This window comes from Nicotiana tomentosiformis, chromosome 2 (genome assembly GCF_000390325.3).
Source record: "Nicotiana tomentosiformis chromosome 2, ASM39032v3, whole genome shotgun sequence".
NCBI classification, from domain to species: Eukaryota; Viridiplantae; Streptophyta; class Magnoliopsida; order Solanales; family Solanaceae; genus Nicotiana; species Nicotiana tomentosiformis.
In genome coordinates, this window is record NC_090813.1 from 100657212 (window position 1) to 100671984 (window position 14773).

The 14773-nt window shown below is 39.8% G+C and overlaps 1 protein-coding gene and 1 long non-coding RNA gene across 2 annotated transcripts; both read right to left on the reverse strand.

The window, feature by feature from the left end:
* Positions 1-634: 634 nt before the first annotated feature.
* On the reverse strand, positions 635-13116 carry LOC104095269 (uncharacterized). Its single transcript, XM_009601354.4, has 9 exons — positions 12891-13116; positions 12635-12684; positions 11219-12466; positions 7286-7374; positions 5341-5443; positions 5141-5245; positions 2062-2179; positions 1129-1287; positions 635-975 (listed from the first exon to the last, which is right to left on the reverse strand). The coding sequence occupies exons 1-9, from the start codon at positions 13045-13047 to the stop codon at positions 809-811; spliced, it is 2196 nt and encodes a 731-aa protein (XP_009599649.2). The 5' UTR covers positions 13048-13116; the 3' UTR covers positions 635-808.
* LOC117276538 (uncharacterized) lies at positions 5707-7279 on the reverse strand. The gene is made up of 2 exons (XR_004506799.1): positions 6852-7279; positions 5707-6770 (listed from the first exon to the last, which is right to left on the reverse strand). It is a non-coding gene; the product is annotated as an uncharacterized lncRNA (long non-coding RNA).
* Positions 13117-14773: the final 1657 nt, after the last annotated feature.

Sequence of the window (14773 nt, forward strand, 5' to 3'; positions counted from 1 at the left end):
AAATTTAGCAGCAGAAGGTGCAAATACAGGACACATTGTCCTAAATATTTACACAACATTCATGAAGTTAAGGACACCATGTCCTTAATATTTACACAACACCTATGTCTAGCACAAGGGTATTTTTGTCCGGCGGATAAAAATTTATTAAGCACTAGCTAAAGAGTAAATACATTTAAAACAGTGGCTAAAAAGTAAAGACATCTCTAATCAGTGGCTTTATGTACACTTCCCCCAACATTAACAAGGACCAAAAGCCTCATGAGGTATTAACCAATATGTGCTATACTGCTCATACGCACCAAAATATTTCATTCTTTAACTTACTTTTACATATTGAACCACAATTCACATGGTATGTTTTTGTTTTATTATCTAGTACTCGATAACTTGGTACTATATTATTAGGTCATGAGTTAGTATGAGAGATCTTTTTTCATTTTTTGATATTTCACAGAAGGTATAGTAAGCATTTGGACAATATTTAGTTGAAGTTGAAAAAAAAGAATATTTGAAGTTGAAAGTTTAAAAGTATATTGGAACTTCATGTTTGCTTAAATATTTCCTCACCGTGTTTAGTTTTATCATATACTAGGAAGGATAGGACATAACTATCAAAGTTAACACAGTAAACTAAAAAAGGAAGATGATATAGGAAGCAAAAAAGGTTGACTCTACAACTTCACAACACTGCAAAAACACCATGCTCAAATCTAGGTGAGTCACAACTAGCAAATCTCGGTTCCAGATAAAAGGTAAAACAACTATTAATATACAGATAGGTTTCCTTATCATGTCCCTTCAAGATTCAGTAACGCCTACCACCAGACGTTGACATTAGGATTCGATTTGGCTTCTTCCCCCTCTTCCCTGCAGCATCATTTGATTTAGACGCATTGGAACCTTCAACAGCTTTTGCTTTGGACGTTACATTTGCAAAGGACAGGGTTTCAGAACTCCTTGTTCCTGAGAGAACTGAAGTCCACAGGTTATGAGCACTAATCCCACATAAGCAAAACCAAACAATAGCATGTTTACAGCAAATTGTGATGAAAACATGATAGAGAGGAATTGAGATTATAGCAGATATTCAATGTCAAAAGTCAACTATGAGAATTAAAAAGATACCAGATGCAACAGTAGAATCACGTCTGGGCTCATCCGTCTTCAGTGCTGGAAGATCACATCCAGCGGCAAAACCAAGCCTTGCAACATTGGAAAACAGTTGCTTGCCTCCAGGCACTAGGGAGCTTGATGATGTAACAGTCGTACTCGTACTTCCCAAAGCTTATCACAGGTACAAACACAAGAACAATCATTTCAACTAACGGGATAACGGCTAGCACATAGGTAAAGCAATATTATAAGAACTTCAAAAAATGCCAAATGTACCAAGGCTTTTGCAATCATGAAGAAGAGATAAACAGTTAATAGCGTCGGTGTCAATATTGCATACGGCAAAAGTCAAACTTCTCAAAAACCCACCAGTATTCAAGCTCAATTTAGCTTCCAACAGTAACCATTTTCTATAACGATTTGACTCACATACTTACTAGCAAGAAAGTGATTGTATATGTTGAGACATAATTAAGTAAATAACAGTATGTTCTTTCTAATAGCTTAAGCTTTTAGATGATATGATCAAATACTTCAACATGGTAGCAGAGCCGGCAAATGTTCTAAGTTCAAGTCTCACCGCCACCCATTATTAGAAATGAATTTCACGTGCTTGGTACATGAAATTGAATCAAATCTCGCAGGTAAGGGGCGTGTGAAAGAGACAATTAAATAAAGACAAGTGTAATCTCTCTAACAACTTAAACTTTTAGATAAGATAGATCACACACTTCAACAATGTGCACAAATTAAGCACTTTATTAGATGAAGATTATGCACTTAAAGGAATATAGTTGTCTTATAACCAACCAAGTAATGGTATGATCATCTTCCACTTATATAAAGACTGGGAAATTAGCATATATACTCTGGGATGGTTAAAATTCCAAACCACGTAAGATGAGAACATAAACCCATTTACATAAATAGCAATTTTTGACGTACCTTCGAAGTCATCGCTAGTGAAATTAGGCTGTTCTGTGTAAGAAGGTCCTGCAAAGCTAAAAGGCAAAGGCTCTAAGTGCATGCCAATGGCTTCAGCTTTAACTTTTTCACGCAGTTCCTGGAAAAAGAAAAATATCATCTTTGAAGAGTTTCTCAACAATAAAAAAAAGAAGGAATCATCCAAACCAAGTTTCTTATCAAATCGTATGCACTGTCAACTTGGGGTATCATCAGAGCGTAACCAATGCTGAGAAGAAAGAGATGTGGACAGAGCATTAACAAGTTGTTTTTCAATACAAGACATCCAAACCAGTATAACGACCTTATTCCAATCTAGCCAAGAAAAGGGATGGCAGTGGGGCAAGGCCATCTATAGCTGAGTAAAGGGATGTCAATGATGTACTCCCCCCGTTAGGTTAGTTTTTCTTCTCTTTCACCGCTTTACTTATTTTTCTTCTCGTCAATTTTTTTTATATCATTTTGATTTCTTTTTTATATATAAGATGTGAGAGCATCTCTAGAGGCTTTATAAGTCATCTCTTGGGCCCAACTGTCCATCTTATTTTGGGTTAAATGAAGTAGGATGGATTAGCATCTCTATATGCGAATTCTTAACCGACCAACACTTTGTCCCATACAACATGGCTGGTCTAACCACCGCTCTATAGAATTTACCTTTGAGCCTCAGTGACACCTTCTTGTCACATAGGACTCCAGGTTAGCATCCGAAGTTCTTTTTTTTTATAAGGTAAATTGTATTAATCAAAAGGAAGAAAAAACTCCCGCATACAAGAAGTATACCAAAAAGTAGAGAATTTACATCAGAAGAACATCATGGAAAATTGGGAAGCTTTCTATGACAACATCACTTACAGGGTGGGAGATTGAAGGAGAATCAACTTTTGGAATCACAGGTGGTGTGGAGAGGATACTTTGAGGGGGTTTTTCCCCCACGTCTTCAGAGTTTCAAACCAGAAGGAATTGATGGTCCAACAGATTCGCAAGAAGCATGAAGAGGGAGTAGTATGGGACCTCTCTTTTAGAAGGAACATGCAAGATTGAGAGATTTCAGAGCTCCAAAATTTGTTGGCACTGCTATACGGGCAAGACAGGCCCCATCCATCTTGCGATTCTTGGAGATGGGGGTTGTGTGGCGATGGTTTGTTCACCGTAAAGTCATTTTACCAGAGTGTTGGCGAGAGAGGAGGCCACTTTTCCATACTCATCGATCTGGATTCCTAAAGCGCCCACGAAGGTGTGCTTTTTTGCATGGCTAACAGCGAGAGGAGTGATCTTGACAGCTGAAAATCTGCGAAAGAGAGGAATTACACTTGTTAGTTGGTGCTACATGTGTAAAAGCTCAGGGGAAGAAGTTGATCATCTTCTGCTGCATTACCCTGTGTCCTGGGGTTTGTGGAGGGAAATCTTGAATCTTTTTTGTGTTCAATGGGTGATGCCAAACACTGTAAAGGAAATGCTATATAGCTGGGCCGGTTTCCGTAGAAGAAGCAAGCAAAAGGCATGGAAATTCGCCTCGTTAGCTCTCATGTGGATAGTGTGGTTAGAGAGAAATAGGAGAGTTTTTGAGGGGATTGAGTCTCCGTTTTTACATCTTAAGAATAGTCTTTTATCTTTGATCGCTTTTTGGTGCACACATACAACTTTACATCTTAAGAATAGTCTTTTATCTTTGATCGCTTTTTGGTGCACACATACAACCCCTACATGTGTAGAAGATTGAGCATCTTTTGTAGAGAATCATGTTCTGATGTAAATTCTCTACTTTTTGGTATACTTCTTGTATGCGGGAGTTTTTTCTTCCTTTTGATTAATACAATTTACCTTATCAAAAAAAAAAGAGGACTCAGGAACTGAGGCTCAAAGGTAAATTCTATAGAGCGGTGGTTAGACCAGTCATGTTGTATGGGACAGAGTGTTGGCCGGTTAAGAACTCGCATATCCAGAGAATGAAAGTAGCAGAAATGAGGATATTGAGGTGGATATGCGGGCACACTAGGATGGATAAGATTAGGAATGAAGATATTCAGGAGAAGGTGGGTGTGGCCCCGATGGATGACAAGATGCGGGAAGCTAGGCTCAGATGGTTCGGGCACGTGCGGAGGAGAAGTCCAAACGCCCTAGTTAGGAGATGTGAGCGGTTGGCTTTGACAAGTATAAGAAAAGTCAGAGGGTGGCCCAAGAAGTATTGGGGAGAGGTGATCATGCAGGAAATGGCGAGGCTTAAGATTTCCGAGGACACGGCCCTTGATAGGAAAGTGTGGAGGTCTAGCATTAGGGTTGTAGGATAGGGGGTAGCGGAGCTCTTTGCTACTCTGCACCGGGTGAGAGGCTAGTCTGACAGGGTTGTGTCCTAGAGTGCTAGTGGTTATTGTTGTGTCCACACTTCTCTTTCACTTTTCATAGTACTGGGCCTTTCTTACGTGCTACTGTTATTGTTTTTCATCTATTTTCTGGTACTTTTGATTCTGTTACTATTTTTATGTCTTCTGTTGTTGGTACTGATATATTGTCTTTTCGTCTGCTTGAGCTGAGGGTCTATCGGAAACAGACTCTCTACCCCTTGGGGGTATGGGTAAGGTATGCGTACACTCTACCCTCCCCAAACCCCACTTGTGAGATTTTACTGGGTTGTTGTTGTTGTTGAAGTAGGATGGATTAGGGACTTCCTAGTATAAAACTATCAGTTAAGGACTGGCTTAACGGTTTTACTTGTCAATCTTATTGTGAACCAGAGCAATTCTGATGCGTTTTTAGCTTATAACATATATGTTGATCTTAAGCGTTCTTCTTTTGCTATAAGAAAATTAATCTTATAACACAAAAAGGATCTAGTTACATGCTAAAGGTAGACCGTGGAATCCTACACATTTTCTCTCTTAAAAGTCCCTCCACTGATCTTCAGCAGGTGTTATTTATATCCTGCACTTGAATCTTTTAGCACTTTCCGTTGTTCACTCTGGGATTTTCTAAGGATCATAAACCCATGATGTTAAACCAATCAATTGCACAAGAACAGAAAAATCAACTGAAATTCTGATGAGAAGCATGGGCTACAAACCTTCCTAGCTAGCCACTTCCTTTGTTTTTCCCTACTTTTGATCTCCTCCATAAATGGAGAAAGTGCATCCATGGGCAATATCTTGCTGAGATCAATTTCACAGAGCTGAAAATTACAAGCGAAAATAATTAGAGCAAACCAAACAATTAATGAAGGAAAGTCAACACACTTCCAGAAATAAGAATCATAGTAGCAAGTACCTGAAACGTTGTTGTCAAAGAAAAATGACTTAAGAAGCGGTAGCGCCTTCTCATGGCCTCAGATTGCGTCACAGACTCCATTTGTAATATTTTCCCACAAATTCTGTACCCAAAATTTCCTCTTCTAAGTGGTTAACAAATGGCATATGCTCAAATATATTCACATAGACAGGTATATAATGTTATTTTTGGGTAAGCATGGTATTTACCACCCTTTAGCCTCTGTCCCTCCCCACTGGTAAACCTATTCCCTCACCTCACCCACCTACCCCAAAATAAAAGAAACCTGTCACAGCAAGCGGCAACCCTGTGCCTTTTCTAACTCCCACATATCCATCCTTCCCCTTTATTATAGCAAATCCATCCTTCCCCTTTGTCATAGCAAATCCATCCTTCCTATGGCCTTCGCAAGCCAGAGGGAATCGCCATCCCCAACCCTTCTGGTCAGTTTACCAGCAGCACCTACAGTTCCTCTAGAATATGTCCAAATTATATGACTCCCCTACCCAAATTCACTTTGAATCACAGTTCGAGAACTGAAAATGAAGCTAACTACCTTCTGTTACGTAGGTGAGAGAAGGTAAAGGGGGTTGAAATGAGATTTAAGCTGAAACTTTGAGGGGAGGGGACTCCCCCCTTCATGTCATGTAAAGCCCTCTTTTCCTTTTTATGCAACTTAGATAAATTGGTCTAATAATCCCCACTTCATATTTTGGGAGAAGGGGCCTTATAAAAGATGCATACATAAAAAGGTAACCTTTAAGGGGCTGGAGGGACATTAACACAAACCTCACCGTTCTTACCCGCAAGAAGAACATAGGGTGAGTAACATTCATCTTTCCCCCAATGTGACCTAAGTTGCGATAGATTCACCAGTTTCCTGGTTGTGCCAATATCATAACCAATCTATGATTTGGTCTATAGATGAAACCAAAATTTGACGAAGGATGAAATTGCACAAGCTAGATATGGTGAATATTAAGGATAAAGTTGAGCAAAATAATAAGCACTAAAAAGGAAAAGAAAAAAAAAAAAGGCAAGAAAAGAGGGAAAAGAAAGGGAGGACCACATTCAACAGACTGTTGACACTACCAGCCGGCCACTCTGTTCTCGCCTGCTTTGCCGAAACATTCCTTCATTGTTGCAGAAATTCTCCCCGCAATGCCCCTTATAATTCATACTCTCACACCCTTTGAGACCCCCTGCACACCATAGCCCTGTGCAAACTCCTCTACACCCCAAGCTTAGCATATCCCCTGCTCCTTTCCCAATCACTATTCACTATCTCTGTCCCTCCCTAGAACTTGTCGTAACCATTTTTTTTCCTATGATTCAGATGCATCACGCCCTTCCTTTGCTTGCCGAGATCGTCAAAACCTCCCCCTTCACAGAACACCTCTTCCAGAATCCCTTTCTGAATTAGCTATTCTCTGATGAAAAGTGAGTATTGGGATTTAATCTGTTTGTTGGCTTGCCAGCTATCTAGCAAAAGAAGATTTTTCAAATTGTACCTCCAAACTTTGTCCAGTAGGTCACATGTTTCAAAATAGAGCTAAGTTCTAGTAGCCAATCGCACCAAGGACCATCCGGAACAGAATACATCTATCAAGGACAAAATTGAAACCCCAGAAGAATAGGGACGAAATTGCAACTTCCATCAAGGAGTAAATTAATCCACTTAAGACATTCGTACAATCTGATCATTGCCTCCTTACAAATGACGGTAAAGTATAAAACAACCTAAATGTATCAAAACTGATATTGATGGGTCCTCAGGTGTGCAGTTCCTATGAAACCAACTAAAATAGACACAATAAAACAGAGATCCCTTTCGCCGATGTCAATGAGGAATGAACAATCAAAAAAACAAAACAGAGACCCCTATGCCACCTATCACTGGAAAATACAGCATAACTTACTGTAAGAATGTAATTAGCTTTCAAACCTGTTAGGAAGACTATCATAGCCACCGTAATAATGCAGAAGACACTTCATGTTCAGTGGATTAAGGATAAGGTGCTGACCATCAATTGCCTGAAATAATCAGAAAAACATAAAACATGTATAAAGTTGTGCATTACATATCTCACACACACAACAAAAAGAAAAAAGAAGGATATTGACTAAACAGAAATGTTATGCTTAGTTTGAGTTGACAAGGTGGATTGCTCTGATGGTAAGCACCCTCCACTTCCAACCAAGAGGTTGTGAGTTCGAGTCACCCCAAGAGCAAGGTGGGGAGTTCTTGGAGGGAAGGATGCCGAGGGTCTATTGGAAACAGCCTCTCTACCCCAGGGTAGGGGTACGGTCTGCGTACACACTACCCTCCCCAGGCAAGCGGAAGCAGAAGAAAGCATGAGAAATGACCCCAGGCAATTAATTGGACCGTTTGAAGAAGCAGAGCATAAGAGGACCTTTGAAGGTGTCAATAACACACATTCACAAGTGGAAAGTCTGTCACTCTTTTCAGTCTATTTTTGAAGCCAAAGCATTCAAGTTTCTACGAATGATCAGATGACCATCATGGAAAACAATATCTTTGTATGGTACATCTATATTTTTGCATACATGGGCTTCCCGTTTCTGTCAATGAAATCCCATCACTAGGTTCTACACAAAATTAAGAACGGAATTTTCTTTGTGGAAAATGGCTTTACCCCCACTTTGCCTGATGTATTTAAGTAAGGGAAACTATCTATATCTATATCTACATATAGAGTTTTTGATCAGCAGCTAAAACCCCACCGAAGAACTTGTTCATGAAAAGGTAGATTCAACAGAATGAAATCAATCACTTCAAAACAACAATAAAGTCTGAAACTTGCTACAAGTCATCCCAACCACCAGCAACAAACTGAGTGCCTGAAAACACTGGAAACAACAACGACGACCCAGTAAAATCCCACAAGTGGGGTCTGAAAACGATACACGTCCGGTGGGACTCGAACCCACAATGTTATGAAAACACTGGAAAGACTTCTCTTTTATACCTCCCTTCAATTCAATAATGTTATGAAACTCAGGTGAGGAATAAGTACCATGCAAACAGAAAAGAACCAAATATCCAACAAAAATAGTGATCTTAGAGACCAAGGTTCAAATTCCAAAAAAGAAAAAAAAAACGCTTCGGGATGTTTTTCCATCTGCCAAACCTTGATGGACATGGTTACCGAGTACTTGTGCTTGGCAGGTCCTCGGTAAAATAGTGCACACCAAGCTGGACATGGCACCATCATTATAAGAAAATAGTGATCTTTGGCTATTTCATTGGTACCTGCCAAGCACATATGATCTTACTACTTTTGTTGTCAAGTATGCCACAGTCGTTGAAGAAATAGGTTATTTTCTTCTTACAAGGTCTAATCACCTCATGAGCTAACTTTTAGTATGAGCTACGCTCAAGGTCCATTTGCTTAGCTATGTATCAGAGCTAGATTCATCCCTATTCTTTGTTACTCAATAGTGGCTACCATGCTATGTTGTCTACTCTCCAAATGTCCAGTCCTTGACGTAAGGGGCAGGACCAGAGGAGGGGGGGTTTAACATAAGTGTCTCATATTTGTAAAAAAAAATTGGTTACTGCCTCCTTATATTTTTCCGGGTAATCCTCACCTCATGAGCTAGCTTTAGGGGTGAGTTAAGCCAAATGTCCAGTTTCTTAACAATAAACATGCATCTAAATGTAGTACACAAGTACTTGCATAAGAAAGACAACATAATGATTAAGATGTTCTTTTTTTGAGAAGGATTAAGATGTTCTTTTGAAAACATGACAAGGTTTGAATTGAGATGTTCCCTCGAGAATATGGCAGTTTGAATTCCACATACTTACAACAACAACAACGACGACCCAGTGGAATCCACAAGTGGGGTCTGGGGAGGGTAGTGTGTAGTGTGCACTATGGATGTTTACCGGAAGGGCTGGACATGGGAAAAAACAGCCCGTCCGGTTAGTGGGGCGGGCTGGTTAGTGGACTGGGATTCCGGGCTAGTAGTGGGCTGGGATATTCCGGGTTTTGGTGGGCCCGCCCGGGTTCGGGCTTATCAGGTCCGGGTTATTTTTTTTTTTTTTTAGTGTATTATGTTTCCTTGTTCAATGTAATTGTTACTTTAAGTGTTTGCAAACTTTTAAATAATAAAATATGTATTTTAAGGCATAAAATTAAACTTTTAAACTTTAAAGTTTAAAGTTTTAAATTTGAAATTTGAATTTTAAAATTGAAATTAAGTGGCTATATAAAATTAATTAATAAGACCAATATGTAAGGATCAAACTTCAAAAGCTTTCCATTTCATATTTTCATTGCATAATAATACTTTAATTAACTTGTCTTATAAACTAACACATTAAACTTAAATAAGTCTAACAAATTCAAAATAACCCAAATTATCTCAAATCAACTTAAATACGAATTACTAGAGGACGGACAAGACAACCCTTGATATGCCTCCTTAAACCAGTTGTGCCTCCCACTTTCGATGAACATTAAAGACTCAACCACAGTTCTTGCACTCTACTTTGCGAACTTCTTCATTTTCTTCTACCACCTCAAAGTGTCCCCAAATATGTAAGCGCACTCTAGAAGCACGAGGCATGATTTAACTTGAACCTAACAAAAATGATAACCACACTTCACTTGATAATTGTAATTTTGTAGTGGCTACCATAAATAATTGATAAAACTTGAAATATTAATTAATTGAGAAGTTGAGAGCAATAAGCAATTCAATAATCAAGGGAATTGAGAGAGAATTAGAGTGAAGAAGAGAGCAAGTTGTGAAAAAAATGAAGAAAATGGGGCTATTTATAGTTATTAAAAGACTAAGAATGTAATTTATCAATTATTAGAGGGTGGATGGGCTATTATAGTAAGGGGATAGGCCGAAATGGCTAAAAGTGCAAAAAATGGTCGTTGCCCAACGGTCATTTTTTATTTTGACCATTGGCAACGGTCAGAATTTAAAAAAAATAAATTACAACATAAACCGGGCTGGATCGAGCTGGACCGGGCTGGAAGTGTTAGCAGGCTAGCCGGGTTCCGGTGCACCGGTAGCCAAAAAAGGCCCGACCCCGTCCGGCACAACCCCCCTACCCTAGCCAAACCGTCCTACCCCTTACTGAACCGGGCTGACCCGGGCCGAACCAGGTCGAACTGGGTCGTTAGTGGGCCGGGCTGGCCCGATTAACACCCTTAGTGTGTACGCAGACCTTACCCTCCGGAGTAGAGGCTGTTTCCGATAGACCATCGGCTCACGACGATAGTAAAGGACAGTGAAGCTGTAACATCAAAGGAAGTCAGAAAAATAACACCAACGTGATAACCAGACAGCAGAAAGAAAAGCAATAACAATAAGCAGTAACAAAGGTATAGCACTGCAGACATAATGGAAGTAATAATGACACAACAAGAGCCACTAGCATCCCAAGACAAAACACTATCAAACTATGGACACACAGGAGCTACTATCAGCCTAAAACACAACACTATCAGACTAGCCTCCTACCTCCTAACCTACAACCTTAATGCTCGACCTCCACAGCTTCTTATGAAGGGCCATGTCCTCGGAAATCTGAAGTCGTACCATGTCCTGCCTGATCACCTCTCCCTAAACTTCTTAGGCCGCCCTCTACCTCTACTCATACCCATCAAGGCAAGCCGCTCACACCTCCTTACCGGGGCATCCATGCTTCTCCTCCGCACGTGCCCGAACCATCTAAGCCTAACTTCCCACATCTTGTCTTCCATGGAAGCCACGCCCACCTTCCCGCTCTTGAATTCCACATACTTACAGAAAATAATTACTCACAAAAAGGTTATTTAATCATTCCTCCCCTATGCATATGGTACCAAAAAACATGATCTGCAATTAAATTCACCTGGTAGAAACTGTAGGAATTGATCTCTTCTCTGTCTGTAACGCCACTATTGTCTTTCTGTAGGCTCTTGTTATTATCATATAAGGTCAACGCACAATCTCCTACTGATTCAGCATCTGCAGCTTGAATAAGCTGAGAGTCCCTCATTGCCTTATAGAGAGTTGATTTCTCCTGCGATATCAGCTTATCAGCGGGATGACTGGATGGCATTTCTGGAGTAGATTGACCAGCAGACGGGGTCTGAGAACTTTCTGGTGACAGAGATCCATTAGGACACTTTCCCAAATAATGGTCTCTGCTAGTGTTGTTTTTTTTGACAGCAATGTGTTGCTCATTCCAGTATTTCTTCCTCTGCTCCAATTGTTCCATTGCAGCACAGACAAAGGGAAGTTTCTCCATGTCATCAACTAGGCCTGAATCTGCTCTAGCTAACCAACTATCAAGATCAGACATTGCCTCTCGTACAGAAAGGTCGACATCTGAAGTAAATGTGAACTTAGAAAAGGACTTCTGAACCTCCTCTGTAGCACCAGTGCCATCATTATTTTTCAAAGATAAAGTAAATGAATCCTTGTGGCGGGTCAAAAGGACAAACTCTACGGCATCACCAACACGATGTTGCTTAACGTTCTCAATTTGGATGGTGTACAAATCCTTCGAAGATATCATCATAAAGCACAAGGGACATTTCTTCTTGAAAACGTCTTTATGCTCATCGTCTTCGTAGATCATTAAATATTGCATAACACAAGGAAAACAAAAGATATGACCACATGATGTTATCTGAGGACACAAAGGATCCTCTAAGCATATTGGGCATTGCACATGAAATGGAGTGGAATATCTCACACAAACAATATCCTCCCATTGTAAAATTTTGTCTGGATCCATTGAGTCAGGCGTGTAATTGCCTGAATCCAACAGAACAAACTTGTAATTTGCTTGGAGAAACAAGTCTTTGTTGTAAGGCTTTCTCTTCATGTATCTCCTTGGAGGTGGCGCCCTAGTTTGTGGACGAGAAATGGGATCATAATGAAAATTCAGCAAGTGGTTGCCACTAACCATCTGGGTTCTTCTTGGAGCTGAGCGCGTTGCAATTCCTTGAGGACTGTTGGAGCCAAAATGGTCGCGTCTGCTGGAAGGATCAATCGTCCCAGCTGATTTCCCTGGTTCATGCAGTGAGATTCTACCATTTTTGTGGCGTCCCAAACTTCTGAAACCATCTTGACTGGCACTGAGGTTATTCACCTGCAATATTTTGAAGAGCGCAAATCATCCAAGTAACAGGCAATGGGATGAACAAATAAGGAGTTAAAAAACAGATCATGACATTTAGCGTCTAAGGGGTGCATTTGTGAAAGAGCTGCATAATTAAATGGTTTAAGAGAAGAGAAGTTGCAAAGTGCAAAATTTTACCTTTTTGGAAGATCCACCAGTAGCATGTGATGTAGTAGGATCCATGTTTCCTGAGAAAACAAAAACTAAAGCATGATATGGAGAAAACATCTACATTGGGCAAGCTGAAGAGTACTATGATAGAGGTACTCATTCCCTTGAAAAACAAACAGAGGAAAAGGAAAACTCAACTGAAAAAGAGGTATGACGCAAGAAAAATGCAACAATATGACATTATAACATAGGCAGAGTTGAATTAGGTAAAAGAGCATAATACCTGAGAAGTTGTCGGAGGAAATTGAGGGAGAGTCGCCGAGTGGGCGAGAGGGTTCTTGTTGCTGTTTGGATCCATGATTGGAGTTAGGGTTTGGAGAGCTTGGGGAAGAAGAAGAGGAAGCCGTGTGATTGTCGCTATGGGCGGACAAGATGGACATGAAATTCCCACAAAGATTTCCTGGGAGATTACAGCGGGGGTTACTGCTGTTGATCTTTTCGGGCTTTAGCCTCCGAAGACCCAAATATATAACCCCCCCCCCGGGGGACCCCCAACCCCCCGGGGGAATAACTTGGCAAAAACACCCTTTAGCCATTCCAACAGTTTAGTTAATGAATACATTACTTCTAACATTGCATTAACTAGTACAAAATAGTTCTTTTAATTATGGTCTCAAGTTAATTTTTATAGGTTATAGTTTAAACACTTCTTTTATTTTCCTCCCCTTGATTATGAATTTTGAAATGTCTTAAAAGTTTTTTAAGATATCATTTAATTGGGCAAGTGCACAAATAGTCATTCTCAGGAATGTTATTTAAAAATTAGTCGGTACTTATTTTGTCCTGAAATTTTAAACTAAAAATCTTAACTTTAGGATATTTTTGTCCCAAGAATTTGAACTGAAAAATTGAAATACAGGACGCACCGACTAATTCTTAAAAACATCCCTTTAGCGTAACTATCTGGTATCATTTCTACCATTTAATTCAATCATGACAAGTAGCAAGAACTCACTGCCACTAGAGCAACCCACTCTTGTCTAATAGCACCATGATAGATAAAATAAATAACATTAACACTCTATTTATTTCGATTGAGATGCCATGGTATTCACTATTGTGGTGTTAAATGTTAAAAGATTTGAGCTTAAGGGGAAATGCTCAAGTTTGTAATACCAAATTAATTTCACATAGGTGATATTTATAATGTCATAACTTAAAATGTCTTAAAAATTTAATTCCTTATGAAATAGTATAACCTTCTATTAGTATTTTATAAGGCATTTTTTTTAGCGCGTAAGCCCATGAAATCTATACAATACCAAATTATAATTAAAATAATTAAACAAATCCTTAATACAATACCAAATTCAATACCAATATGAACAAATTTAGGGTCAGGATTAATTATCATAATTCACAAAGAATAACCGACGGCAGGGCAGCCCTATTTACCTGCTAAAGAAGCACATGCATACGCTGATTATAACCAGGAGGGAGGAAGAAGACGAATTTCACAAATTAATTAAGTGACCGTCGGTAGGGAAAAAGAAGCAACAGTTGCGGGGCTACGGGCACCTACCATGAGTTTCCTCTTACACTTGAGGAAGTTGAGAGAGAGATCCTCGCGCTAATAAACCTGGCCGCCAAGCTCAGGCTCCAGGAAGATGCGCGCTCATTTCACTTCCATGCCACCTCCTGATCGATGATGCACAATATTCTCCTAAAGGGTTCAAGTTGAAGGAAGATTCTAATTTGCTTATCCGCGCGACCCAGATTATATAAGGAAACCTTCCAAGTATACGCTTGATGCCTAAGATGATATGGATGAAGCATCCAACAGGAAAGCCTACATGGACTTCTTAGCGAGCACATCTGGAGGATGATAGCTCCACTAATTTCCAGAAATTGCCTCCACATTTAACCTGAGAATGAAGCGCATGGGTAAGAAAGGCGCTAAGGCAAAACAAATGCAAGTGAGAAAAAAATCCGATAATGCTCAAGTCTCTGCGATGAAAGAAGATGAGCAGCTGACAGAGCTAGTAGACCTGGAAGTCTGCAGAAGCACAGCAGACGCTATAGAACTAGGGCCACTATGGACATTGACGACCACAATGCTTGATTTTCACTTTTGTGTGATACATTTTGGATAGAGTCTACACCTGT

What these genes read in the sequence shown, in the direction of transcription:
- LOC104095269 (XM_009601354.4), bottom strand. Translation starts at nt 13,047, where the DNA reads ATGTCCATCTTGTCCGCCCATAGCGACAATCACACGGCTTCCTCTTCT. An exon ending in CTGGTGGATCTTCCAAAAAG is followed by an intron (nt 12,467 to 12,634) that starts GTAAAATTTTGC and finishes AAAATATTGCAG; the next exon opens with GTGAATAACCTCAGTGCCAG. An exon ending in ATTCCTACAGTTTCTACCAG is followed by an intron (nt 7,375 to 11,218) that starts GTGAATTTAATT and finishes TGATTATTTCAG; the next exon opens with GCAATTGATGGTCAGCACCT.